The sequence below is a fragment of the Notolabrus celidotus genome, chromosome 19 (assembly GCF_009762535.1).
Source record: "Notolabrus celidotus isolate fNotCel1 chromosome 19, fNotCel1.pri, whole genome shotgun sequence".
NCBI lineage: Eukaryota > Metazoa > Chordata > Actinopteri > Labriformes > Labridae > Notolabrus > Notolabrus celidotus.
In genome coordinates this window covers 21571357-21599205 of record NC_048290.1, presented here as the reverse complement: position 1 = coordinate 21599205, position 27849 = coordinate 21571357, and the positions used below count along the sequence as shown (strand labels likewise).

Below are 27849 nucleotides of genomic sequence, written 5' to 3'. Positions count from 1 at the left end.
GAAAGAAGAGCAGAAATTCTTAAGAAAATTGTGATGGAATAATTTTACAAAACAAAACAAAGAAAATCTAAGAGAAATTTAAGCAACATGAGGATGAAAAGGAGAATGGTCATCATCAAACATGATGTTTCATAAACTTCTTAAAGACACGGGTCTAGATAGTGAGTGATCAATATATACTGGTATAGATCATGATAGATATGGAGCAAATTTTCTTCATTAAGTTAGGCATCAAAGAATAAGAAAATATCATGAGGACAAATGTTTAAGTTGAGTTATCAATCTTTTTTTATTCTTTCAAATAAAAATATGTTGGAATTTGCAATTAGTTAGAACAAATTAAATGTATGACAAATGTAAATAAGAACATTTCTACTAAATCATGATCTCTTTAAATGTTTCGTTAGTAAAATGAAAACACATCATATAAGATGGATTTAAAGCTGAAAAGCTCTCAAAGAATGCTTTATCTTCTTTCATGGCAGCACCAGGCTTATGTGAGAAACGGCACTCGTGTGTTCAGTGCAGCAGTGACAAAGTGTTGCAGTTAACACTTAAAACTTGTACTGATATTATAACTCAAGCAACAGAGAGGCTTGCGGGACATTTATTTGGATTTGAGAACTGTCAGCAGACTTCTGAAAATAGATTTCTGCTTATAAAACATGAAAACATACAGTCAGCCTACAGTTCTATATCTCTACGTATTATCTGTTAGTATTTACACAACAGAGCGTTCACAGGAAAAGACATCCACAAGTGTATAATACTAAAGTCATGAATAGAAAATCAGCTAAACAAGAAGACATAAAGGTAGTCTGGATGTTTTTAATACATGGTTAACTGTACACAGAAGGAAAAAAACAAACACCATAATTAGACATTTTGAAATTATATCCCTTTTCATTAAGAATGACGTTAATACCATAATCATTTTTCCATAATGATGCATCATTTATACCATTTATATTAGATCACACAAAGAAATAAAAAATTAATTAAAAACTTATTAGCATTGGACTGACTCCAACACCCCGCTGAGTCCTGGCTGTGGACTCCACAGGGCGTCAGTGAACTGGGAGGTACCAAATAAGACAGTTTTTGATCATAATACTTAAAACATAAAAATACTACATTAATTATTACACAGGTAGAAGTACAGAGGCTTAGCAGTCTTGAATAGCTTAGGTGCAGAACATACACAAAAATCCACCGCTTTGTTTTTTTTTTCTTCATAACGAGATGCAACATCGAATTTCAAAAATCACACATTCACAATCTTTGAACATTTCAGTATGAAAACAGAACAGAAAAAAGAGGGAGCATTTTCCTGCGACACTGATAACAGGAAAAAATAATTTTATATAAGTATTTATATATATATGAAACATATATATTTTAAATTAACAGTCAAATATATGAGCATATATACATAGTTTTACAAGGTAGCAAAGGCAAAAAAGCTATTTGCAACATCCCCCTAAATCCTATCATATGAGATAATTGTAATAAATTATCCATGACATTTCCATTTGAAAAAAACAAACATCTTAAAACTACAAGTTAAAAGTCGGTCAAAATATTAGAGAACCCATCTTTGTTTCAAAAGTGAAATAAGATATTGCACCTTTTGTTTTTAAACCAGAGTACAATAAAATGACAATGAAAAACAGCATACAATGCACAACAGGAATTAAATTAGAACTATTGCCACTGTTGGACATTAATCCTTAAAGTTTTTAAGCTTTGTAACAAAAATACATTTCCTGTAACAAAACATCACAGTTTCATTTCACTGAATTATGTAAAAGGAAAACATTTTAACACACTCTTTAAACATCATGACATGTGACAAACGGTATTCAAGACTGCTAAGCGCATAACCATGGTTTCATTTCAACAAAACTAGAAAAAATAGATCATATTGCCGTTTGAAATGTTACAACTTTTGGGTTCATTTTGGCGGTACAATCTGAGTCAAAGACAGGAAAATACAGCGAAAGAAAAACAAAAACAGAAACAAAAACAGCTCTCTCAAGTCCAAAAAGGGATCCCAGGTACTGTCTATCCAAAATAACAGTGTACACAAGCATTTAGTAACAAATAAATGTTCCTGATTTTAGAAATATTACTTTATCATAGAAGTCATTCTACAGCTAGTGTTTCTCACTAAGAAAAAAAGTCTTCAAGGCGTTGCAAATCTAGAACTCCCCTCTGTTAAAAAAGGGTTGTTTTCATCCTCAGTGATTCAAGTCTGTCACCTGGGCGTCTTCTCTAATGATCCTGAGGGAGAGAGACAGTTTGATGAGCTTTCTGAACAATGTTTACACCGAGATGTTAAACTGGTTTCTCTGATGAGGTAGAGTTTAACATAAAAACATGTTAGTTTGGAGTTTTAAAGACCAGAGTGTGTGATTATACGTCTGGGAAGTGCCTTTATTCTGAGGCATGCAGACATTATTTCATTATTTTTTATTTCCCTTACCATTTTTAATTCAATATAAACAATCAAAGTAAATTTACTATCATATATCACAAGGAGTAATGGCAAATCCTCATATTTCAGTAACTGATGAGACCTAATGTTGGACATTTCAGCTTTGAAAATAAAGATTAATCAAAGTCAGCTGACTTATTATTTTCTGGTAGCTACATTTAAAATTCAGAAACACGTGGGATATTTTTTCTACGCAGATATCTCCAGTTACATCCAGTGAGCTCATCTCAGCCAGACTTTGGAAGTCCAAAACTTTTATTTAGGTATTTATTAAAAAGGGGTTCATTGAGACAAACTACACTACGCTGATCGAGACAGATCTGCACTGTGTTCTCACCTGAAGGCCCGGGGCTTGTGTCTGCTGTGCGCCCTGGTTGAAGTACGCCACAGGCTGTCTGTAGAAATCCACCCAGGCGCTGTAGTCAGGGTTAGAGGTCTGCTGAGATCCAGGACCAGCTGACTGGCCTGAAGAGAAAGAAGACACATTTATCAAAAACGTGGAAGGCAGATTAAGATGAATTAAAATGTATATTTTCATTGATATGTGATACTAGTTAAAAAAAAAAAGGGTTTACGCACGCTCACCCCAGGCTTTGTTGTATTCAGGAGCATTGCTCTGGGCCTGGTTTTGTTGGCCTGTAAACAAACAGAGAAATGACTTCTTAGCTTCAGAACTCATTCAAACTATCTGAAGCAACAAGCAGGGTCTGAGCTCCTGTTCATTCCAGTATAATGAGTGTGTGAACAAAGTGCACATAAAGGAAGGAGGATTCAATCTTAGACCAGAGTGGACTTGAATGAGATGATCCCTTTCTCTCTGACTGACACTTGCCTAGCTTTTTATAATACTGCTCCCAGTCCATCTGGCCCGTCTGGGATCCATTGTGACCTGAAACCAGACACAGATAACACCAGAGTTACCGACAATGGGCTCTCCTTTTCCCCCTTTTCACCTCCTCTGCAGATCTGTTTCTTAATGATTCCCATAGATCGCAGATTTGAACTCTCTCTGTACAGGAAGGTGGCGGTTAGCCGCAGGAAACGATGACCTGTCATTTTATGTGCACTTGTGGAGGATTTCTGCAGAAGGAAACTGGGCGTCACTGGTTTAGCTGTGACACAGTTATGAGAACTCATGCCCCCAAGACCTCAGAGGGCGGATCGGATTATTTAGAGTTCCATGTTTTTATACATAGAAATCTAGTAAAATCAGATGTCTTTGATAAATGGACCACCAGTGTGTGACTGCCAGGGATTTTTTTGTTTTGCATGAGTCTGTTTTACTCGATCTGAAATAAATCTAGACAACTTTAGACAGGGTTCCCACTCTTTTTCAGAAATCATTTTCCAGGACATTCCGAGTGATGATCAAGCTGGTATGACATTCTAAATTTAGTTCCTAATTTAGTTTCCTAAATAGTCTAATATGCTCCTCTCAGTGGAAGTCTACATTGAAAGACATGCAGTCTATGGCTATCTATAAAAAAAAATCTCTTATATACTTAAAAATGATGGCAAATTGATAATAGAATAATGCAACCACAGATGTACAGCACTTCACTTTATTAGTGCAACCAAGTGACAATGATGGGCAACATCTCATCTCAACTTTCTCTTTTCTCAAAAAATATTAAATGAGCTAAGAAAAAAACAAAAGAGCCAGCAAAGGAATCAGGAAGCTGCCTTACTAAAATAAATAAATAATAATAATGATCAGAGGATCAGTGCATATATTGACCTAAATAAGACTGAATGACAAAAATGACCACAAATGTTTCTCAACTCAAACTCAAAATATTCCTGCTTTATCATGGATATTCAAAGTGGTCAATATAAAACAAAGCAAATGTCACATTCAAATAAAAATGTTTATTTGAGTTACCGTAACCTCTGGAAAAATCGCACTGGTTTATAAGACGCACTCTGTATATGAAGATCTCTCAGAGACTTAAAGTCTAAACTGTCTTCCTGCGTGGCGATGTCTATTGTGATCAGCTATGTCTACAACGTGCAGTTTCTGTGCCGCTCCTTTTTCTCCCATTTGTTTTCACTATCCGGAGTTTGCACTCCTACTAGCTAGAGTACGGTAATTGAGCTCTCAGCCTGCAGGGAAAGTTGCAAGGCACAGACCCCCGAGCTCTCTGCCTAACTCTGCTGGTCACTCTTTAACTTAACTTAAATATAAGACTCTTTGAATAAAAAGAGCACTCTACAAGGTTAATTTACCATAAAACATAAACAATATTCCCCAGTTTTCAGTGAATGCATGATTATGACCAAGTGAGGGAGAAAAGGCATGACCGGTCTGTGTCGCTGTCTTTTCCAGCACAGCATGCACTCAGCTTTCAATGAATGGGGATGAGTTTTTTTTAATCAAGTCAGGTCGCACGCAGTCATTTTTCAAGGACAATATGTGATTTTCCAGGACATTTCACTATTTCTCCCATTTTCCAGGTGGTCAACTTTTTTCCAGGTTTTCCAGGATGCGTGGGAACCCTGTTAGATCTAGTGTAAGAGAGGGGTGGGAAAGCAGGGCAGCAAGGCTCGACCCCAGTGGATGATGGTGGGTCTAACCTGTTTAAAATGTTGCACAATAAGAGCACAACTCCCATCATGTGCAAGGTTTTAGAGAAAGGAAGTGATGTCGCTTCAGGGATTTACGTGACTAAAAAATGACATCTGATCTGTACTAACATCTTGGAGCTCAGCTGATAAAACTATGCATGTTTCAAACACTAAAACATGTCTGGAAGTCAGATACTTTACTAAGAGGTGAGAAATATTCCTTAGTTTGTTTGTGCTTTGTTTCAACACATTTAGCTAACAACACAGTGTCTTTACAACTTCTAATGACTCTCCTGAGGGTTAACCAGTGTTTACTCACTGTGGTCCTGCTGGCCTTGAGGCTGCCATATTTGAAAAGTCGTACCCCATCCTCCTCCACCACCAGTCATGAACGTCTGAGGTCCACTGATGCAAAAACAATTCAAAGGGAAAATTATTCATTCATATTCACTGTGTCAGTCTTTAAAGCTCTCATTGGATCGACTAAACATGTGGATGATTTTAAAACGTGAGGAGGGAAATTGAATCTTACTGTTGAGGAGGAGTGGTTGGTCCTTGGTTGTAGGGATTCATATTGAAGCTGCTGTTGCCCCCCATGCCTGGGCCCTGAAGCAGAGAGAGAGAGAGAGAGAAGAGCAGGCGAGTCAGAGACCACACTTGTGTTTAAAAAGAAGCCAACAGGCAAGGTCAGAGGTCAGGGCCAGCCGCTGATGCACTCCATTAAGTCCATTTGATGGATTCTTCATGTTTAACCTCTGGTGACATCCTGCCGGCCACCAGGACCACGGTGACCAGCCGCACCCCCGGCAGCTCCACGCATTGACATGTGCGCTCATGAATATCGGGCCAGACAAAAGTGGACCACCTACCCCAATTCTCTCATCGATCAGCTGGCGGGCCTTCTCCAACTGCTGAGGGGTGCCTCGGATGGAGAAGATGCGCACGTTGGGATCCGTGTTGGGAGGTGGGTTTCTCTGGAGCTCCACGTGGGCACGAGACTGCTCTTTGATGTTCTTGATGGTTTCTCCACCTGGAAGAGAATCATGGGACAGGAAACATTTCACTTAGGCTGAAAGTGACACCCTTTTGTTTCTGCTGATTCATTTCTCAATTCATCCAACAATATTTTGAAAATACAAAATCAATCGTTCAGCCCGAGCTCATGGACTTCATTGTGTTGCCTTTATTGACCGACTGTCTTAGATGTTGGTAAATTCTCAAATTTGAGATTCAGTAAATGTCTCCTAATATGGTATCAAAATAGTTCCTCTTCAATCTTCGGTTACTTGACAACAGATTCATCATTGTTGATGGTTTTAGCAACATATCATAGAACCACAGGATGCTTCTATACGTGGCTGATGTGTTATACTTCTGTCATGAAACCCTCCCAAGTTGCTTTCAAGTAGTGATCAACATCTGAAATCACATTTCTGACGTTGGAAAGCTTTTTAAATTTTTTCCAATAATCACCAATAATTGTGAAACAATGTCTACAGAAGTGGAAGGAAGAATGCAGGGCTTCATTTATCAAGCTCCCTTTAGTCATTCAAACTATTTTTTGCTGATACTTGCAGCTGCAGAGGAGGAACAACAACAACAACAACAGACGACCAGACATGAAAACATGGAGGCATCAAGGCTGTTAGAAGACTAATGACATTAGTAATGGGGTTACATGCTCAATGGACTATTTAAGCTGTAACAAGTATTAAGTTATAGATCCGTCTTAGCGGTCTTGAACGTTTGCTTGTCAGTTGTTGAAATCTTCCCCATCTCTCCACCAGAACCCCGCTGACTTGTCTGACAGAAGTCATGTGATGCTGCTACCTTATGAAGAGTCTGGCATGTGTCTCAGCACTTATCTACCATTCTGTGGTAACATCCATGCAAATCAGGAAACAAAAGGAGACATCTCTTGCACACCTCCCCCTCCTCGGCATCAGATGCCAGCTTCCCGACGTGTGGGGAGAGCAATTACACCAACGGGGAGAAATGAAACATCGCTGGCAGGAGAAAGGAGCCGAAATTGAAGCGTATCCTCCTTCAGGGATATCGTTTGTCTCTTTTACCCTTTTCATTCTTGACTCTGTGTTGTCCTCTGTGATGAGAGGAGGGAGTGAACCAGGGCGGGGGGCATATAGCGTCCCCCTCCCCTCCTCTGAATGCCCATCTGAACGTAAAAAGACTGAGGGTGCTTCCCGGGGGGACACCAGGGCTGTCCCAACATCAATTACACATTTGTTCACTCGTGGCTGACACTCGGATGACCCTGGCTGACCCCCGAATGAAAACGCTCATCAGAAAGCTCTCCCCTCCCGCAGCCTATTCCTGGCTGCCAACAGACTGCACATAGGCCATTAACCCATTGTCAACCAAATGAAACTTCTGCCTTAATGAAGCCATTATGAGCTCTTCTAGTCAGACAGCAGAGAGCAATGAAGACCCTGACCATTCATTTCATGGACTGGGCTGTAGTGAAGACAGATAATACGGGCCTTATTAATGAGACTGGTTTAGTGAGCAGGAGAAAAGGGGGGACACAAAAGTGCAACTGGTGACGCATTCAAGGCGAAGCTGAGGGACTGGTTAGCTGCTGGTGGCGACAGACTCTCAGGCCTCCAGGGGGAAAAAAACCCACTAACAGAGTGTTACACAGAGAATTTAATTCAAGCTAAAGGAAGCGGTGTGGATGAAATCAATAAGTCAGAAGGGCATGTAAACTATTTTAATGAAGACATGTTTCTAAACCTCAGACAATCTGAAGCTCCTGTTCATGGATGAACTTCCATATCAATAACTCACTCTCTCTCAGACTGAAGGATGGGTTTTTAAAACATGCTCTGTGTTAATCAGGTCCTATTTAAAGTTTGCTCTCAGGCAGAAATGATGAGTTGATTAATTAAGTGATTTTGCATTACCTACTTATCCTTTTAAAAGGAGTTAAAGCTTTTTTAAGGACACAAACCCAGCTGACCCTTGTCACAAATACCCATGCTAACATTGTATTGTTCACATGGTTAAGACTAACCTTACCTATTTGTCTATTTATATCAGAGGGCATTTCAAATCCTTCAAGCAAAAATACTCAAGTTTTGTTTTCAAGTCTACCAGGAAAGGATGTTCATTCATTCAAGTACCAGTAGGTCTCAGTTAAACAGTAGACACAGAGCTTGATTTCTCAACACTTTATGGGTCTTAAGTCTGCCAAAATAGCATTATGATAATTTTTTTTTTTTTTACTTTGTCACTTCTGTTCTCAAGAGAAGGAAGAATTAAACGTTTACAATGCTTGTTGTATGGAAGTCAGATCAGTTGTTTCTGGTGCACAGATTTGTGGCTAATGTTGGAGTTTTTGACCCAGAATGGTACTTGCGGGAAGACATACAGAAATGGGAGCTGGGTGTGTCACGCCTGCCTTTGCTCTCTACTCAACTGTCTTACCTGCTTACATCAAAGCACGTGGATACACATCGGCCAATACCACTCGGGGTTCAACCGGAACCAGAAAACTCTTCATGCTGAAAATCCAGACCACCACCCCATGTACAGATTCTCAACTTTATATGTATATGTAGAATATGTGCATGGAGATTACATGCAAGTACTATTTCTTTACAAATGACCTCATCCTGCTATCTCCTAAAGTTAAATGCATCAATGCAACTATATAGAAATAATCAACCTTTATGCTGATGACTAGGTTTGGTTAACGACCCTACTTAGGACCTTTTGTGACTACCTGAACACCCCCACGACTGTTAGAGGCATCTATTTTCCAGCTCTTCCCAAGTCTGGTCAGAGCTAAAGAAGCCTTTAACTAGTCCAGTTGCCTTATGGATCAAGCTTTGAATGACTCGGTTTGGGTCTTTAAGATCCATTAGTATTCATTTCTGTCTGTTTTATGACCAGCTCAAAAGTCCTCACAGGAGCTTTAATGCAGTATCGTCTAACTTTTACAGGCTGGTTACCAAAAAAATTTCAAAGTAGATAAGCAAATGATGTCAGAGAGAAACAGAGAAATAAGAAAACAGTTAAGGAATATTCAGTTTGTTACTTATAAGTAAATGTAACTCTCATTTTTGTATCATCTTGATACACTGGGATTGAGTCATTTAAAGTTCCCTTAGCTTTTCCAGTTTTCAAACAAGCTCATTTTAAATCTCAGCTGATCAGACTGAACGGGACTAAAAGCTCTAACCCAGTTATTAGAACTCTGACTTTAGATATTTTAACTCAAAAGCCATACAGCAAAAATATGTTAGATACTTAAATATCTGCTTTTGCAAAGAGCAGGTTTGTGGGTGGCTTGATTCATCAACCCGTGTGTGTGTGTGTCAGCATGTGAGTGTGTATGTAGGAGGTCAAAACAGAGGGCCAATGGGCTGCATATGGCATCGTAAAGATATTAATCACTGCACTCTTTAAGGGACCGCTGACAGCACCCAGACCCACCGCCATCTCCACCATATTGGCCCACTTCATATGCTAATGCACAGAGAGGGGGACGCTACGCCCAGGTTTATTTGTTTCCCTCGGCCCACTACATGCACAAAAGCCACTTGACATTTCTATTGCCATGTTTTTATCTTAGGTAAAGAGGCCCCCTTCGACCCCGCCTACCACTTCGCGCGCACGCGCACACACACACACACACACACACACACACGCACACCAAGGCTGCATGCATGCACACTGACACACACTCACAGCTCCTTCCAATGCAATGGTCAATGACTTTTAAATAGCTGGCAATAGAGTGGGCATGAATAGCCAATAAGCTAATTCCTCCTATTCATTCCCTCGCTGCACTCTATTGGGCTGAAAGACCCTCATTAGATGCCAGGCAGCCTTCCACATGATTGAGGGCTGTTATTATGCACCTTTAACAATTAATGTCACATTACACGCATTATCCCCGTCATTAAGCCCTTAGTGAAGCCAATGAATGCCACTTGTGCTGTATACATGAGCCCCTGAGGGAGAATAGGAGGGTGGTCACTCTCCCCCCTTTTCTCATCAGTTTCACGCAGAGGCAACACACCAAATGCCTTTCAGTTATTAAAAAGGGAGAAGGCAAAGGCAGTGAAGGGATACTCTTAAAAGTGATGATCTTTGTATTCTTTCTCTGGGACGTCAGCATTTGTAAAAAATTCAGCACAAGCTGGGAGATAACATTAAAGCAACACACACTTCAGATCAGCTTTTAAATTCAAGACAGCAACAAAACCGCTTCAGTGTAACACACAACCAATGAAAAATAAGAATGAACGCAGGTCAGTCTGTTACCTTTGCCAATCACCAGTCCACACTTGTCAGCAGGTACTGCATAAGTCACCTCCTGCAGTCCTCCAGATCCTCCCATGTTACAGTCACTGCGTCCCCGACGTCCCATCATGCCACCAAACCCATCACGCTCCTACAGCAGGAGAATAAGGACAAAATTATATGATTGAAGGAGTTTATGCTCAAACAGTTTTCTGAAAAGATCAGGGGGAAATAAAGATCGACTTAAAAGTCTATATATTTCTTTAATTTCTGTAATCAGCTAATTGAACTGTTTACACTGCAACAACAGATATTTAACCCTCGCAGTACTAACATTTTTCACTTCTTAAACCCAATAGTGTGTAAGCTGATTGATCTCGGCAAAGAAAAAGCCCCTATGATTGCATCATTTCTCAACTATTAACATAATACCTTTAAATTCCTTTATTTGTATAGCACTTTTCGGAATGACAAAGTGCTTCACAAGAACAATAAAAACAATAAAAGCTGAGAACCAATTAAAGCAAACTGACAGTAAAAGCAGAGAGGTGAAACGTTAAAGATTAAAATACATTCACAAAATAAAATCTTTACAATAAAAGTGTCTCATGAGTAGTGAAATAAAATGAGGGTCTGACTCTGCAAGTCTGATTTCCTCTGGCAGGCTGTTCCACAGTGGAGGGGCTCAAGGCCCTGTCGCCTTTAGTTTTTAGTCTAGACCGTGGAACAGCAAGCAGAGCACTGCCAGCGGATCTCAGACTGCGTCCTGGTTTATGGTGGGATAAAATCTGGGGAGATGATGTCTGTCAGAAATCTATATATGAATATTTATACATGCTGTTTTTTTCCTGGCTGGATGTTTCCAGCAGGGGAAAACTGATGCAAATACCTGAGCAGTTTGAACCAGCTCGTTGATGAGGTGGACCGCGTGGTGGCAGTGGTCAGGCTGACCCATCACCTGAGCGACTCTGTCGGGACTCACTCCATCATCTGGTAAACAAATACAAAAAAAACAGAATGTCTCTAATGATGGAAAATTGGATAATCATTTATATTTATACAAGTCAGTGAGAAAAACAAACAGACTTTGGCTTCCTAATGGCTTTGAATGTGCAGTGTGATTTTTAAGTAGGAAAAAAATGTCTGATTTCTCTGATAAATGTGCTTTAAAAAAAAGTCTTTGATGCTGAGGATTGTGAAAATATCCTTAATGCTCAATCATTCAGAATAAAAAACAAACAAACCATGTAACCAACAACATGGACTTGAGAAAGCCAACATACAGCCACACTGACTTTTTGGCAGTTACCATAAAATGTAAACAATGAACTTTTAATGTCTTTTTTCCATCTAAAAAAATGTTCCTATACACCAATGAGACTATCAGTCTAAAACGTAGAGAGGTATTTTATTGTGTTACAGTCATTTATCTGGAAGACGTAGCTATACAGGCTAAAGGTTTGTCAAAGACAAGCGCCGTCATGACAGCTAGTGCAGTCCTCAATATCAACTGTGTCTGAGTCAACGCTCCCATTCATTCAGTACTGCAAGCAGCTGTCTTGCACCATTAAAGAGGACCAGACTGACTCAACATCTCTTCTCCCTCAATAAGTCATACTTTCATCTAAAGAAAAATGTGGTCTATTATTAAGCTAATTAACCTTGTAGGGTCCTGGTTTGATTGAAAACACTTTATATCAAGACAATAAGTGACCAGTGAAGATGGGTAGCAGGATGGAAAACTCCAAAAAGGTAAACACAGCTGGTATAAGAAAGAGCTAAAACAGCTGCAAAATAAAAAAAAGCACTTTGTTTACTTTGGTGGATGCAATGAAAATTGTCCTGCAGGAAGACGCAACACAAGATACGACCCTCCTATTAGCTTCAACTCTTTGCTGCGCAACAGACCTTGACTTTCGTGAAACTAGATTTGCAGACAATGCAATTCTATTTAATCTAACTAGCAGGTAAAACCAGGTCCAGTATCATCTTCTCACCCTGTTTGAACTGGATCCTGACTCCTGCATCATTCTGAATCTTCTTGATCATCTCTCCGTTCCTGCCGATGATGATGCCGACGGCAAATCTGGGCACGACCACCTGGATGGTAAGTAGATGAGAATTAATGTGAATAAATGACAATCTAATTTATGAAGCATTTGAAATAAGAAAAAGCTCTTACATCCAGACTGTTTCCCCCCATTTTGGTTCCAAAGTCAGCTCTCCCAACCCTGAAGTCTCCTTGGTCTTTATCCCTGATAAGCTTCACCACAAGTTCACGGGCTTGCTATTAACAAGATTAAAAAAAGGTTAGTCTTTAGAAATAAAATATTTTAACAATTTATCTGAAGAAGCAGCAAAACAAGAATGCAGCCGAGATCCTCTCAATAAAAAGAAAGATTTGAGTGGAAGTCCTAAGGGCGTAAAATGTGTAAAATTGAGTGTAAACAGGAAAGATAGCGGCTCACACTGAGCTCCTCAGAGACCGACCTGCACTTTGTGGGGATCCCCAGTGATTCTCAGGGGCTTGTCCGCTCCAGTGGGCATGGGGTCATCCTGAATCATAATCATCTGCACTCCTGTTCTCTCCTGCAGGGGTACAATCAGACGGACGCAAAAACACACATCAGAGCGTTACCTGGGGCCCAAAACACTGCTCACTGTGAGAGGTGGAAACTCTGCGACACCTTAAAGAACAGGGTTTATTTTCTGATCCTGATTCAGTGGTACTGATTATCGTGATTTTCTTTGAACCCTGTAACGGCTGCTTGACTCACACCGGCTCAACTTGATATGAAACCACACTGCAGACATTATGAAAGATTTTAATCCCTGGTATTTAAAAAAAGCCTGTTTTAAAACCAACTCCCTTCATTAAGTAGTGTAAAGGTGTGCCTGTGTGGAAAATCATCATGCACTGGAATAGAATTGCTTTCATGCATGTAGAAATGCTGATCCGAGGAAACAAACTCTCTACTCCCCACATTCCCTGTCTCTCTTCAGCTGTCCTGTCCGTTAAAAGGGGAAAATGCCCAAAAATATAACTTAAAAAGCCAAAAAAAATCTGGATTCAACAAGGCAGATGTTCACATTTTGAAGGGAATTAGATCACCAGAAAGAAACAACTGTTTTAAACATACCCAGAGCTCCTTTGCAAACACAGAAAATAAAACAATTGGTCTCACTGAAAACTTTCTTGAATGAGTTCCTGCTTCCTGAGATAATAAAAACAACCAGGTCCTCACCGGGTTAGACTTAAAAGGCATGTTTCATGAAGAAGTATTAATGCCATTACTAAACAAATCTTATTTTTTTATAAGTAGATGATTATAGAAATTGCAATGAAACATACCGTAGTTGAAGACAAGCATGATACTTAAACTGGTTTTGATAACAGAGGTGAGTATGCAGCTAACAGGACAACTTTAAGTTGCACAAAGCAGAGCTGCCAGATTGGCTCTTCATTGTTGTTTTAACCATCATTTTGGCTAACTGTGGAGGCAAAATTAAAATAATGTCCTCTATCATATATGCAAACTGTTCAGTGGAATAACACACTACACTTCTTTCATGATAAACTAGAATACTCTGGTTCTCATCGTAGGTATATGACACGTCAAGTGAGCACTGGTTATCTGCCAACAACAAGTCCAAGAACTAATTGTATGATGAGAACTGTTCTGTTTAGAGGTTCCTCTGCCTGGAATATGCTCCCTGCTAACATGAGACTGATCAAAACCAAATGTTTTTACACATACTGATTAATTTCTCAGATGCTTTGTAATCTGTGATTTGAAACTCTTTGTTTTATGATTTTTTTGTGCTACGTGTTTGTGAAAATTGTGTTTTGTTTTCTTTATTTTGCAGTTTAATGCAACTTCTTCTTTATTTGCTAAGATACTTTTTTATTTTGCAGTTTTATAGTCTGCTGATAGTGTGTTTTTGTTTTATGGATACTGTGTGATTTTGAATTGTTGTTTTCTTATTTTTCTTTGGTTTTCTGGACCCCAGGAAGACTAATTACCACACTATGGAAGCTAATGAGGATCCTAATGAAGAATTAAGACCACAGTACAGTAGTGCTAAGCTTTGTATTTTCTTTTTTTGCAGCTAAATGGTTAAAATACCTGAACTGATTTAACCTTCACCTCAGGAGACTCAGTTTAGAGCTGCTTTGAGTGGTCCAAGTCCACAATCCCTACAATGATGGTGAGTCAAGTGTTAAACAAACAACTGTTCTGTGCTTAAGAGTTCAGTGTGTTCTCCTGGCTGACCTGCAGTTGTTTGATGGTCTCTCCTCCTTTGCCGATAACCAGGCCGACTTTGTTGGCAGGGATAAGAATCTGTTGGATCGAGCTGTTGCCATCCATATCGCTGTGAAAGCCCGGACCGTACCGACACTGCTCCACAATCTCACTCAGCAGCCTCTTGGCCTGGCTGTTGGGGCGGAGCGAGGACAGAGAAATACATTTGTCACCACCACAGTAACAGACTCGACACACACGTCACATTTTTCTTTGTCAAACGTGAAAGAGGGTTTTCAGGTGATTCAGTGACTGATTAAGAGCAGATGTGAAAAGAGAGTGGAGTTCGTGCCCTCTGTGTCACAACAATAGGGGGCACGTTTCAGTAAATCTGTCAAAGTTGTGAAGCGGGACCTACTCGATGTTCTCGGGGCTGCCGGTCAGCGTGCAGGGCCGGTCCAACATGCCTCCGCTGTCTGCAACAAAGAAAGTGGAGAAGTTGAAGGAAACATTCTCAGATTACAAGAATGAGGAATCAACAGAGAACTTAAAAACTTAAAAACTCAACAAAGTGAGTGATGTCATCCTGACTGATAAAGTGAAAGTTCTTAAAAGTTTTTCATCAGACCAACTCCTGATGAAGAAACCCCAAAACAACGATTGCCTGATCACACATGAACACAACTCTTAAAACCTCTGGGCTGAATACAAACAGCCATAATATTTCCTGAAAATTTCCTGAATCCGAAATGTTCCCATTCAAAGGATGGAATATTTTAATTTTTTTAATCATTCTTTTTCTATTTGAAATACAAAAACTGCAATGTTGTTCTCGATAAAATTCACTGATAAACATTTAATTTAGAATAATTATTGAGGCATACTAAATACTTCAAATTTATTTTATCCACCACAAGCTGCCACAAGGAATCACGTCAGCCGATTCAGAGACCTTTGTCCTTACCTCACCCGAGTGTACTACATGTTCTAGTATAGGTAACTCTGATTTGAGGGTTTTTATTGCCTTTAACTTTCTTAATTGCCTTTTTTTGTAAAGCCCTTTCTGAAACCAATTTTTAAAGTGCTTCATAAATAAAGATTACTTCCATTAGTTACACTTTCTCACAGCTAGGGTTGGTAGTCACGGAAAACTAGAATGAATTAGAATGTAGCATGTCCTTAGGACACCATCTAATTGGCCATCAGAAGCCATTTTGCCATTTTGGCTTCTGATGGCAGGGATTGGTTGGTGTTTTCCCGGGTTTACTCCGGCTGTAGATAGTGGCTTTTTTTCACTTTTTTAAGAACACATTATTTATTGATTACCATCCGGACATGACATTCTTTTTAACCAGTATAACAAAAAGTATCTAAAACTGACTACCAACCCCAGCTTTAAATAAGAAATACGATTGCACTTAATTTTGTTGTACTTGTGACAATGTCAATAAAGATAGTCCAACATGGTTCTGATCTCACCGGACTCAGTATATTGGTCACAAATGCATAGGGGGTTGAGTTTATTCCAACTTACCAGAAGCGATCTGGATCTTACAACCCGATTCCAGCTGAATTCTTGAGATCTGCTCGCCTCCTTTTCCAATGACTGCACAGAGAGAGAGGGGGAGGTGAACAACAGGTTTAAGCCTCTTTGATTTTTTGAGACAGGGGCCTGAGGCTATGACCCCAAAACTGAGTAGAATATCAATACTAATGATTACATGTGAAACATTTAAACTGACTATAATGAACCAAAGGTCTACTTACTGAATCCCACCATCTTATCAGGCACTTTGAAGTCTTCTGTCGCAAGAGCCCTGAGAGAGATGACAACATGATCAATAACTCTGACCTAAGGCGATAAAATCAAAAGAGAGATAAACTCGCCAAGCCTTCTTTTGAAATCAACTTGTGCCTATAAAAATGAAGAGTTGACATGAAAGTGACTAGAGCTATTGATTTGATCAATATTTCATTCATACTTCAACTAAAATATAGTTGTGTGGAGGCTGACATCTTTAGAGTGTGCTTTGTCTGAGGAAATTAAATATGGTCAACTTGAATAGTAAAGTAATTAAATAAATAATTACATACATACAAACATATATAAATAAATACATGTATAGCAAATACTCACATTTGAGTAAGTGGAACCATTTATCTTTTGTTTTTTTGACATCTGAGAGTCAATAACAATTGTTGCCCATGGAATATAAAACCGATTCTGGTTACACATTTATTGTTTTCCTAAATTTCCAAAATGCTCATTATTCGCTGTTTGCAGCTCCTGAATGTTGATATATTTCTTAATTTCTCACAGAATTTAAATAAATATATTTTTTCTTTGTCTGGGATTTTTGACACCACAGACTCAGGAATATGAAAGTGTCATATTCGAGACATTTGTCCTCATATTTCAGCAATTGGTCAAGAAAAAAATGTTTGATCATGTTATTTTATTGCATTTATTATTGCTGTCTAATTTAAAAACATGGCATATGATATGTGGTACCCTGTGGTGACATGGTAAATCTTTGAGAATAAGCTTTATAGAAACACAAGACTTTTAGGCAAACTAAAAAAAAAGGTGCTCTCAAAACAACCCATACCAGGCCCAGGGTGAATACTAAGAAAACAGGAATAAGATCATGGTCTGCTCACCTTTGATGTACCATTGCACCGAGGTGGTTCCCTACTGAGAGAAGAGAAGGAAACTTTATTAACATGCAAGAATTAATCTGTGATCATGTTTATAAAGAGACAATAAGTGAAAGCTGACGAAGCAGAAAACTGAAGAAGAATGAGTCAGGGCCGGGGGGGGGGGGCAGTGAGCAGATGGAGACGGCCCTGCCAATCCTCTGTGGTCGGTGTCTGACCCTCAGCAGGGGACTTTTCGGGAGCATGGTAATCAGGCCTGTGAGTGTCTGAGTGAGTGCTTCAATCAGAGGCGAGAGGCAGCAGCCGGGTCAGTGGCGGCTGGTCCTGAATTGAATTTTGACAGGTAGCACCGAGCAAGGGTCCTGCAGGGTCAGCGGAGGATGTGCTGCCGTGGACGTGAACACCTGAGTTGATATCTAGCAGCTTCAATCAATTTTATGGTCGTTTGCACTGATTTCACTTCTTCTGGAAATGCACCGGGGTTAACGTTTGAGAATGGAACAGCTATGAATATAAAGCAGGAGGTGGACCGAATTCATCCAAGGACAAGACTGCAAGATAAAATGTGAATGCCTCGAGTCTGGTTGTGTACATTTGATAATTTGGCGCTGAGAGCTAAGTGCATGGCTACACAGATACTCTTCCTGTTTTCCCCTCGCACTGTGGGACAACCTTGACTGAGAGAAACTGAGGACAAAGTGTTGCAAACAATAACGGTGCGTCAAAACCTAAACCAGAGTACCAAACAATTTATCTATTGGTGCATTCAGGACTGAGCTATCATACAAAGAAGTGTGACAGGATAAGAGGAGGACAGGATAAATGACTCGTTTTTTCCACTTCATAGACATGAAATGGATCAAATATTTGTTATGTGTGCAGGAGGCGGCGGGTTAGAATGACACTTTTCCTACCCTGCAGCTTCAGATGCTTAAAGCTCTCTGCAGACATGGAAATACAAAACAATGACACTCACTTCAGAGTACAGTGTTAGTGCTCCAAAGCTCCAGATGTATTGCACTCTCATAAAAAAATATAATCAAATTAAGATGTCGAAATTAGATGTTTTCATTCATAAACCCAATAAACTGGCACTACTAACGATGAAGACATTAAAGACATGCTTATTGTGCCTTCCTGATTGGACTATGCAAAAATATCACAACAGCATAGTGCTACCATGAAAAAAATATTGCATTATTTAAATTTTCCTGCCCTCATATTTATACATTTAATCGATTTGAAATGTAATTTAGTGGCTCTTATATCCTTACAATCAAGCTGAACTACTGAGCCTGAACTGAGCCTAAACCTATCAGGAATGAGGAAGAGAGAAAGAGCAGCGGTGGTCAAGTGACATGGGGAAAGCTAGTGCCACTAATGAACACAATGCGGGGAATCTTTTGTATTTACATACGGCCCCTATTAGTTATTAGTGCAGTATCAATTATTCTACCGGGGGTCCATAATTAAAGAAATAAGTGTTATTTTTTTAAATGTCCACAGCAGTTTCACTCGTAAGAAGGCTCCTCACTAACATGCAAGGGGAGCTTAATTTTGTTCTAATGTAGCCGCTCTTCATACTTACTGCTGTGTCTCTCTGCTCTCTGTCAAACCTGCAGCTCTCACACGGCAACGACACGGACAGACTTTCAAACTAACTGGTGCGCAAGTACCGACATTTTGTTAAGACTATTTGGGGTCTCAGCAAAAGACACAAATGTAACTTGTGATTCTTCATGACTGACAGAGCGCAGGATAAACAGTGATGAAACCTGACCACTATTTTTACTTTTAGTCCTGTTCTGTGGAATGTCTATGAGCTCCTTGTTATTCTATACAGTACTTCAAATGAGCGTGCCAAGGACATTTATATTTGTGACCCTGATATTGAAATGAAATATGAAATTTATATTGTTATTATTAGGATGATACTGAATAATAAAATGTTGATACTGTGACAACCCTTTGCTCTAATATGTTTGAAATAGTGGTTGAGTGATACTGCTTTTTTGATGGCCAACGTCGATAATAAGAGAGCAGGTCAACAAATGATGACCGATTAGACCGATTAAAATATTACCACAAGGGACTTTGGGATTTCTGTCCAGCCATCTGTAATTATTAAAATAGAAAAATATTAAGAAATATTTAGGTTAAAAAAAAGTAATGTATAATGTATAATTTTATTACTCCATGCACATTAAAATCTAATATGCATGGCTATCTAATCAAAAGGGTGATGCAAATATCTTATCTTAGAAATACATTTTTCCACTGTTTTTACTTTCCTGGTTGTAATACAGTACTCCCACCAGACGGTGGCTGTAGTGGTTCTGATAGCTGAAGAAAGTTAACGCATTAAAATCAAAGGAAGAAGAATGCATACCGCATTAAATAGCAAAAGAAGACGACAGCATTCCCAACACTTGCTGGAAATACGAGTTTAGTGCTCTGAGACTCAGAGACAGAGGACATAGGTTGTAAAATGTAAAATCATACACGGCACACTGATACGACACAGAAACACTGTCATAAAGGTTGAGAGTGACACTGCCGGTTCCTGCTCCCAGAAGCACCTCACCCAGGTTCTTGTTCACGCTCCTGCCACACAAACAGACAGTTTACAGGGTGGGTGTCCAGAGGAGTGTTTCCTTTCATTGTCTACACCTGCATGGACACGGTAAAGTGTTGTGTGACTCACTGTCGTCTCTACTTCTCCAAACCTGCTGGAGAGGTAGAGACAACTGCTCTGACCTGTTTGGCACAGGAAAATCAGTTGCTATGAGACTGCTGTATTTCCCACACACAGACTGTACTATATAGATACAGTATATACACTATATTAATTACAACCTCTCAAATGTATTTTCTGGCCATTGTAGCATTCTTTTTCTGTATTTGTGAAAGATTTCCATCCATGATGTATAAACTACACAGCTTTATGAGAAGTAAAGTCCCCCATATAACACTCATTATTACTCATACCACTCAGTTTCGCTTGCCAGAGCCCTTTCTGATCTTACCAGCTGGTGAACCCCAGCATAGCAGTGCAGCATGCATGAAAATACAGAACCGGTTTACAGTTAAAAATAGTACGGAAGGAGTGGGAAGGGGCTTTTTGTTAGTGGCTAAAGTAAGAACCACAAACACTCAGCATCACTGAACAATGATGGTCAACTTGAGGCCCTTTGGTTCTACAGGGAGGAGAGCAACACATCCCAAAACCCTTTTTAAAAAGGATCCACCTTCTATATCTGATTGTATGGAAGTAAATGTTAAATTAATACAACCCTACATGATGACATAAGATATGACTTTGCAGTATGTTGTGCATGTGTGGGTGCGTAAGGCTTACCTCCATTGTCTAGGGAACGTTTCTGGCCTCCGAAACCGTAGAGGGAGGGGTCTAGGACTGGAGAGGAGCTGTTCATGTTGGGCATTTGGTCTCCGCCCATCTTCGCTGCCATCTGGAGTCAAAAAAAAAAAAAAAGGAAGTCTGATTGAATACAGGTGACAAATATGTGATATTCTCTTTGAACATACATTTCACTCCCAAAACAACCCATCACGACTGGAGTGACACTTCCTTTTCTTGTTTTCCTAAAAGCTTAAAGTTTGGTGTGAAGTTGGGCCTCGACATGAGGGTATCTTTTGTGGAAGGTTTTACTTTTTGACAGCTGTGGGAAACTGCACTTTGTACAAAATTACAGCAGCGAGGAGAAGTCGGCTTCAGTTTTTGTTGAGACCTGACAGTGGTGCTTTCCTTGACACACACGCCACGTGCCAGCTCACCAATTTTTTTCATGCTTCACCAATAAATGACAATGATTTTCATGGCACATGGCAATGCTTTGATAAAAGGACTGTTGATGATTTGCCTCAAAGTTTTGACAGGTAGAATAGTACCGACTGCTACTCAAGGATTCACATTCAAGCTCCTTTAACGTGAAGTTGAGGATGTTTGGAGAAGCAGTAGATCGCCAAGATGAGCAAAGGCGGATGTGAAAGAAAAGATTTGTGGATAAATCATAAAGTTTTTTATGGTAACTTAATTAAGAAAACTGTGCTGATCGAGTGTTTATTCTGCAGATCAAAATCAACATATGATGGATCCTTTAAACTGGCCACCACAGACTCTAATTCCTGACATGTTTCTTGTTTAGTACAGTTAAGTCCCCAGCCTCTAAAGGCAACTTTATGTGCTTTACAGCGTTGTAATTTGTGTCTTCTACCACCTAAAGTGACGGCTAAAGTTCTGCAGTGATTGACATGTAAATCTTCACTTCCACTGCTCGAGAGTGCCAACACTACTTTCCACTCCCCGCAAATCTGCCACCTCTCCTTCCACACTAAAGTATAGAATTTCAGAAAATTACACTAAATTGATATCGCCTGACTGAGGGTTTTTTTTTTTCACAATATGAAAATATAGTGACTGCAATTAGAGTCTTCCATCACCTTCTGGGACGATTATCTACTTCTGAGCACACAAGTGGAAGTGAGAGGGGCGAGATGGAAATAAGAGGCAGAAAAGGAAGCAGGTGTGGGGGAGTTGCGTTTCTTTCCCCCACACAACACTGAAACAGCTACATATTAGGAGCAGTCAGTAAGGCTTTTTAGATAAAGACAACAACTTTGTTGGATTTAGTCCTTATCCGAGTGTTGCTTCTCTACAGCTGCTCAGATTCCTGGGAGATATCTTCACAGGAGAATACCTATACAAGAGTGCAGGCTGTTTTTTCCTCTGTAACTCACTGGTTTGGTTAAAAAACGTATCATCATGTTTTATTTATGACAAATTTGTTTTTGACTGATTGGTTATTGCAAAGTAAGTTTCCCCTTCTCAACAATCAGGAGGAGAGATCTAGCCCCAGGTGTTGGTTTGTACTAAGCGGCAACCTCCAGTCTGAAAATATGAAGCCAATGCAGAAGCTTTTCATTGAGTGTCCGCTTGAGGCTGGCTTCAGAAACACCATCGAAAGACCCTCTTTGGAGCAATACTAAACATGTTTACAGCCTGGTTCAAAAAACAACTTCGGTCTGAATAACTAATTTCTCTTTCGGCACACACTGTACGCTGAGCGCTGTTTTGAAGCCAAGCTGTTTTTTGAACCAGGCTGTAAACATGTTTATCAATGCTGCAAAGATCGTCTCTTTGAATTCATGTCTATGTTGTTTCCGGTGTTTCTGCAGCCAGCCTCAAGCTGATTCTCGATGAATTGCAGTTTATAACACTTCCGCATGGGCTTCATATTTTGAGACCGGAGGTTGTCGCTTGGTGACGTCGCGGATATTACATTCATCATTTATTCAGTCTATGGTTTGTTGCGTCCATATTATCTTGCAATGTGAGAGGTTCACATATCCACTCTCACACCTCCTGATCAGCTAGTTGGTATAACTTGACCTGCCTGGAACACGTCTAATATTTCACATTCATAATGTGGAGGAAGGTTTCCCAAGTGAGAGCACACTAACCAATCACAGAGATGTGTCTAAAAGGAGGGGGAACAGCTGACAGTGTTACCAAGCAAGAGTAAACAATCCTTAACTTCCTCATATCAGGTAGAGCATAATAAACAACTACTTTTTTTATCTTGTGGTGTGTAAAAGTTTTAGGTGAGAGGAGAGTTTAACCAGTTTCTTATCACTGTGTATTATGTATTTATGATTTTAAAAGAATAGTAAAATTCCATATGAAGCCATTTTAGTTCTTAAAGACTAATCTTTTCCCACTTCAGACGCTCTTATGAACCGAGCCGTCATCAGTTAACGGAGCTTTGAAACTGTTCACTGTGGATACTGTTATCTTACACAAAGAGGAAAACAGAAGTTTTGCAAAAAGATAACAAATCAGTGACGTCCCAGACACGGTGCTGTGTTGTATCAAAGTTAGGAACTTGTGATGCCTTGTAATTTCACTGCGAACAATCCTTCAATTCTTTTACTTCAGTTAATCCAAATATTTTGGACATTCTAGTTTTTGTGATTTAATCAGTTTTCATCAAGGATAATAACCTTTATGAACACACACATCAGAGCAGCTGATTGGCATAACCAGACTGACTCCAATTAGAGGAGAAGTTAGAATATTTACAGACATGCACACATTTAAATCTCAAATCCCTGCCTTTTGTGCGGTTATGTAGTTGCACACTCACATCACAATTGCGACTACAATTATATTAATAATGCAGAACTACTAGGGGGTGAATGATAGTTTACATTAAGTATTTATGATGCAGGTCAAGAATCACAGTTTTACTTGAAACAGATACGTGTGTAAATCTGAAGAGGACTCAGGCAGTTCTTTATCTTTCCTCTGCTTGTCTTGGTTGTTACGTTTTAGTGTTTCATTGTGGGGAAAAGGTTCCTATAAAAATAAAGCGGAGATGCTTCTGCAGCAGCGACATGTGGATTGTGATCAGTCTGAATGGTTTGAGGGGTTTGTGATGAATGGTTGTTTTGAATCATTACCACTTAAGGCATCTTATTTTTGCATACACTCCTGAGTGGGACTATAAATGAAGTATTGCCAGCAATGACACTTATAATTATAGATGCATGTGCATGCAGATAAATGAAAGTGCTATCGCTGGGTAAACATTACAGTCTCACTTTCTCATTCACTTCAAATTCCTGAAAAGAAACCTGTTGGTGTCCAATGATGCCTCTGGGTAAACACTTCTGTGGACCAGACTGAGAGACCGGCTCACTTTTTGAACACAATCTTTGCAAAGCAAATACAGCGTGCACAAGAAACTTTGAAAGCAGCTCATCTCAGTCAAAACTTAAGTCTTATAATTTGTGTTTAAACTCCTGATTTGTCTAAAAATAAGACAAAGATGTCGCGTGACATGAGGTCATGTGATAACTAGTATGTATAGTTTATATTTAGGGTCCGAGAACATCTTGTCCAAAGTTGCTGTGTGGGAGGACTGTTCAATCAGTGATCTAAACTATCCATGAGTCTCTCTCAACTCTGATGTTTTCATACTGTAGAAGAAATGATGTCTTTGTTCTTATCTGTTGATAGAGTTACTTTATATGGTTGTATCTTGGATGAAACAGGTACATTGTGACACTAAAGCCACACATAAGGAGGCAAATCACATTCATTAGCAAATGTGAAACCTGCAGCAGAAGGCAGCATCTGTTAATATGAGCTGATGTATTATCGCACCTTTACACTATTGTTTATTGACTTCAAAATCACTGATTAAAATAAAGAAAGATTATTAATTTTGTTTTAGTGCTTAAAAATTGAATAGATCTTTTAGTATTGGCTGCTCTCTGAGTGATGAGAAACAGGTGACTGCTACCTCTGCATCTTTAGAACCTAACCCCCCAAAACCTTCACCCCCCATGCGCACGCACACACAGAAACCAGTGGGGAGCATTGGACCAAGTCCCCTCTCCCTATCTCTTATGTCACATATGTCATATGTTAGTGCAGGAAACAACATTATGACTTCTCTTTTCTATGAAGTACACTGCTGCACTTACATGTTCGCTTACTGGAACAACCACATACAGATTGTAACATCAACCACACACACACTCACACGTGCACGCGCGCAAACACACAATGTGGCCCAGTTCTTTTATAAGGTATGATATGCAAGTCATTCTGGGGTTTATCTTTGACAATTAACATCTGTATATATGGCTTTCTGTAAATTCAAGACCTATCAGCTATCAGGTCACTTTTATCTGACTTTTATTTCTAAGAGGTGTTATCTTTATGAAACCTCTCATTGTTGCCTTTGGCTTTATGAACAAAGGTGACCTTAAATATGTCAAAGGGGAGGAAGGAGGGGTTTATGGTACTTGGTATGACATGTTTTAATATGAGTGCAATAAGAGTTTGACTAATTGTACTTTCATATTTTAAATACACAAATGGTGAATCTTAAGTTTTAGGGCAGTTGTGCAAAGATCTGATATTGGTAATCGTTATGTATATTAAGAGATTTAAAAATGTAGGGACAGTATTCTTTCATACGTAGGCAATAAACTACATGGGGGAGAGCTCAACTGGTTCGATCAAAGTCCAATTGACACACTGTATAGTGCAATCACTGATAGACTAATCAAAGAAAAGAGCAGCTCAACTTCTGACCAACTTAGTGTTAGCTTAAGTGCAATGACCATTTCTGCCACAGTCACTATCACACTAAAGTAGCTTTCAAACATTGGAGCAGAGGAATTCAGTTTTAGTGGATGGTATATTTGCAGTGGTGGACAGTAAAAAAGTAGATTTACTCGAGTACAGTGTGTTTCCCACTCTGTCCAAACATACAAACATTCACTGTCCAACCTCAGAAAGCATGTTGAGCTACATAACGTTTGTTTCATTCCAGATGAACATTTCAAACTAAGTTGTCTGTGCTTGGAGTAACTTAGTTTCTGTTTTTATTCCATGGCATAGTTTAAGAGATTTAAAATAATGTTTTCCTAATAAATAGAATTTAACAGAATGTACTCCTATTAGGGATGTTCACAATTAATCGACTATCGATTAATTGATTAAGAACTTACTCATTTTTTTTCAATTTCATATCACATGGAACAAACATCAAGTGGTCTTACACTTCGTTCAGCTATCAGGTAGGTGTTTTATATTGAAAGCATATTTCAATGTGAATCAGCCAACTTTCTCCACCTGAGGACTGATTATGACCCAGTTGTGCTTCCTGCTGAAAGCTGACCTGAAATACTGTAAATGTACATCCCTAACTCCTATATTCTTGAGTGCACTCATGCTTTGTGAAAATACAATGTTTTGAGACTGTTTAAGAAGTACTTTGAATACTTAAGTATTTTTAAAAGGAAGTACTTCAGTACTTTAACTCAAATAATAATCTGACTGAACTACTTTCACTTGTATTGGAGTAATATTTAACCAGGAGGATCTATACTTTGACTTCAGTAATGAAGCTGTGTACTTTGTCCACCACTGTTGATAGACTAATCAAAGAAAAGAGCAGTTCAACTTTTCACCAACTTAGTGTTAGCTTCAGTGCAATGACCATTTCTGCCACAGTCACTATCAAACTACTTCAGTAGCTTTCAAACATTGCAGCAGAGGAATTCAGTTTTAGTGGATGGTATATAATATTTGCCGTTTTGTTTCAGGCACTCGTGGAAAAATCCAAGTGTGCTCAACAGGAGGAGTGGAGGGGGGCTTATTTGACCAGATGACGCTGTATTACATGGCATGGCCTTCCTCCAATGCTGTCTGCTGGGACACAAAGTACCACACATGCTAGCTAACCAACAAGAGCTCAGCTAGCTTACTGAGACGTGTTTGAGTGCTCTAAATGTGCTACAAGTTGTGTAGTGAAGCTTATTTTAGAGTTAGAGACGTAAGAAGAGGAAGGTTAAATGTCAGTATTTCACGTGTTTGCTGGTGGAGCTCTCAGTGTCTCTTTAACTGAAGCAATGAGCAGTTAAGCTAACTTCAAAACTAGCATGCTAACTTTGTGACAGCGTGTCACACACCTTGCTCGTCCAATCTTCAAATCTACACTGAATGTTAGCTTTATTTATTATGAGTTACACTGCAAGGTTCCCACATTTGTGATAGTGAGTTAGCAAGCTAAGCTAACTGCAACTTCTGAGACTTGACAACAGGTTGCAGAGTTGTCGGCTTAACTTACTAAAGTTACACAAACTTCGACATTTTCAGAGGCCTTCGGATTACACAGGAAACACGACTTGCTTCGTGGTTTGGACAGTTTAAAGAGTGTACGTGAACGCGTCTTCATCCAGTGTAAAGTCTAATCTGTCCTGTCAGCTCTCCCTGCTACTTATCGTTAGCCTGCTAGCTTACTGAGTGCATGAGGAGTGTTTGTAGTAGAGGGGGGGTCCGGGGTGCCCCGAACAAAAGTCCAGCCCAGTTCCTCACACAAACACGCTGCCTGTGGTCCGAAAAGCACTACAGTCGTGATCGCCGAAGAGCATTTTACCTGTCGGACCCGGCGTATCGTGTCTGCGAAGTCATCTTTCGTTCCGGGCTGAGCCACCGAGGCCTGTCCCTGAACCAGCTCCGCCATCATCATCATCCGCCTCGGCAGCTGAGAGCCACACTTAAAAAAAAAAAAAGACCAGCACACGTGCCAAGCCAAAGCTCCGCGAGCAGTGTGCTCTCGCGAGATGATGTCGGACCACAGATAACAGAGAAGAAAGTCTCTCTACTGTACCTTTAAAGAGCAGGGTTTCATAACATGCCACATACATTTTAAAAAGATATAATTATCCCAATAGATTTTTAGATATGTTTCTTATTACCTATAATTCCGCAAGGCCTAAACTATATCTAATTGTAACGGCAATAAGAGTTTTAGTGTTATAGTATGAATACATAGTTTTATTGTTTTTTATAAATGAATACTCCTTTAACATGAAACTTATGGTTTCCAGGGGCCAATGGAATACGTTTTCATTTATTTATGTATATATTATTTTATTTATGTGTTTATTATTCATGATATTCGATACATACAGTGGATAGCAAAAGTCTACATACCACTGTTAAAATGCCAGGTTTTATGATGTAAAAAAATGACACAAAGATAAATCATGTCAGAACTTTTTCCACCTTCAATGTGA

The 27849-nt window shown here is 39.4% G+C and overlaps 1 protein-coding gene across 5 annotated transcripts; it reads right to left on the bottom strand.

Moving 5' to 3' along the window:
* Nucleotides 1-591: 591 nt before the first annotated feature.
* Nucleotides 592-27341, bottom strand: fubp3 (far upstream element (FUSE) binding protein 3). Of its 5 annotated transcripts, none has more exons than XM_034709734.1 (19): nt 27207-27341; nt 20591-20702; nt 17236-17269; nt 16342-16391; nt 16109-16180; nt 14993-15050; nt 14605-14767; nt 12821-12919; nt 12513-12617; nt 12328-12430; nt 11220-11320; nt 10352-10481; nt 5932-6092; nt 5595-5668; nt 5382-5467; nt 3330-3386; nt 3077-3133; nt 2835-2962; nt 592-2283 (listed from the first exon to the last, which is right to left on the bottom strand). In XM_034709734.1, exons 1-19 carry the CDS (start codon nt 27300-27302, stop codon nt 2275-2277), a joined length of 1695 nt encoding a protein of 564 aa, XP_034565625.1. In that variant the 5' UTR covers nt 27303-27341; the 3' UTR covers nt 592-2274. The 5 variants fall into 5 exon arrangements, with proteins under 5 accessions (XP_034565625.1, XP_034565627.1, XP_034565626.1 ...); XM_034709736.1 differs by having other exon boundaries at nt 3083-3133; XM_034709735.1 differs by having other exon boundaries at nt 17236-17266.
* Between the last annotated feature and the right edge of the window lie 508 nt (nt 27342-27849).

Coding starts and splice junctions, on each gene's coding strand:
- fubp3 (XM_034709734.1), bottom strand. CDS start 27,302: ATGATGATGATGGCGGAGCTGGTTCAGGGACAGGCCTCGGTGGCTCAG. Junction 16,392..17,235: donor GGTGCAATGGTACATCAAAG/GTGAGCAGACCA, acceptor CATCTCTCTCAG/GGCTCTTGCGACAGAAGACT. Junction 15,051..16,108: donor TAAGATCCAGATCGCTTCTG/GTAAGTTGGAAT, acceptor TCTTTGTTGCAG/ACAGCGGAGGCATGTTGGAC.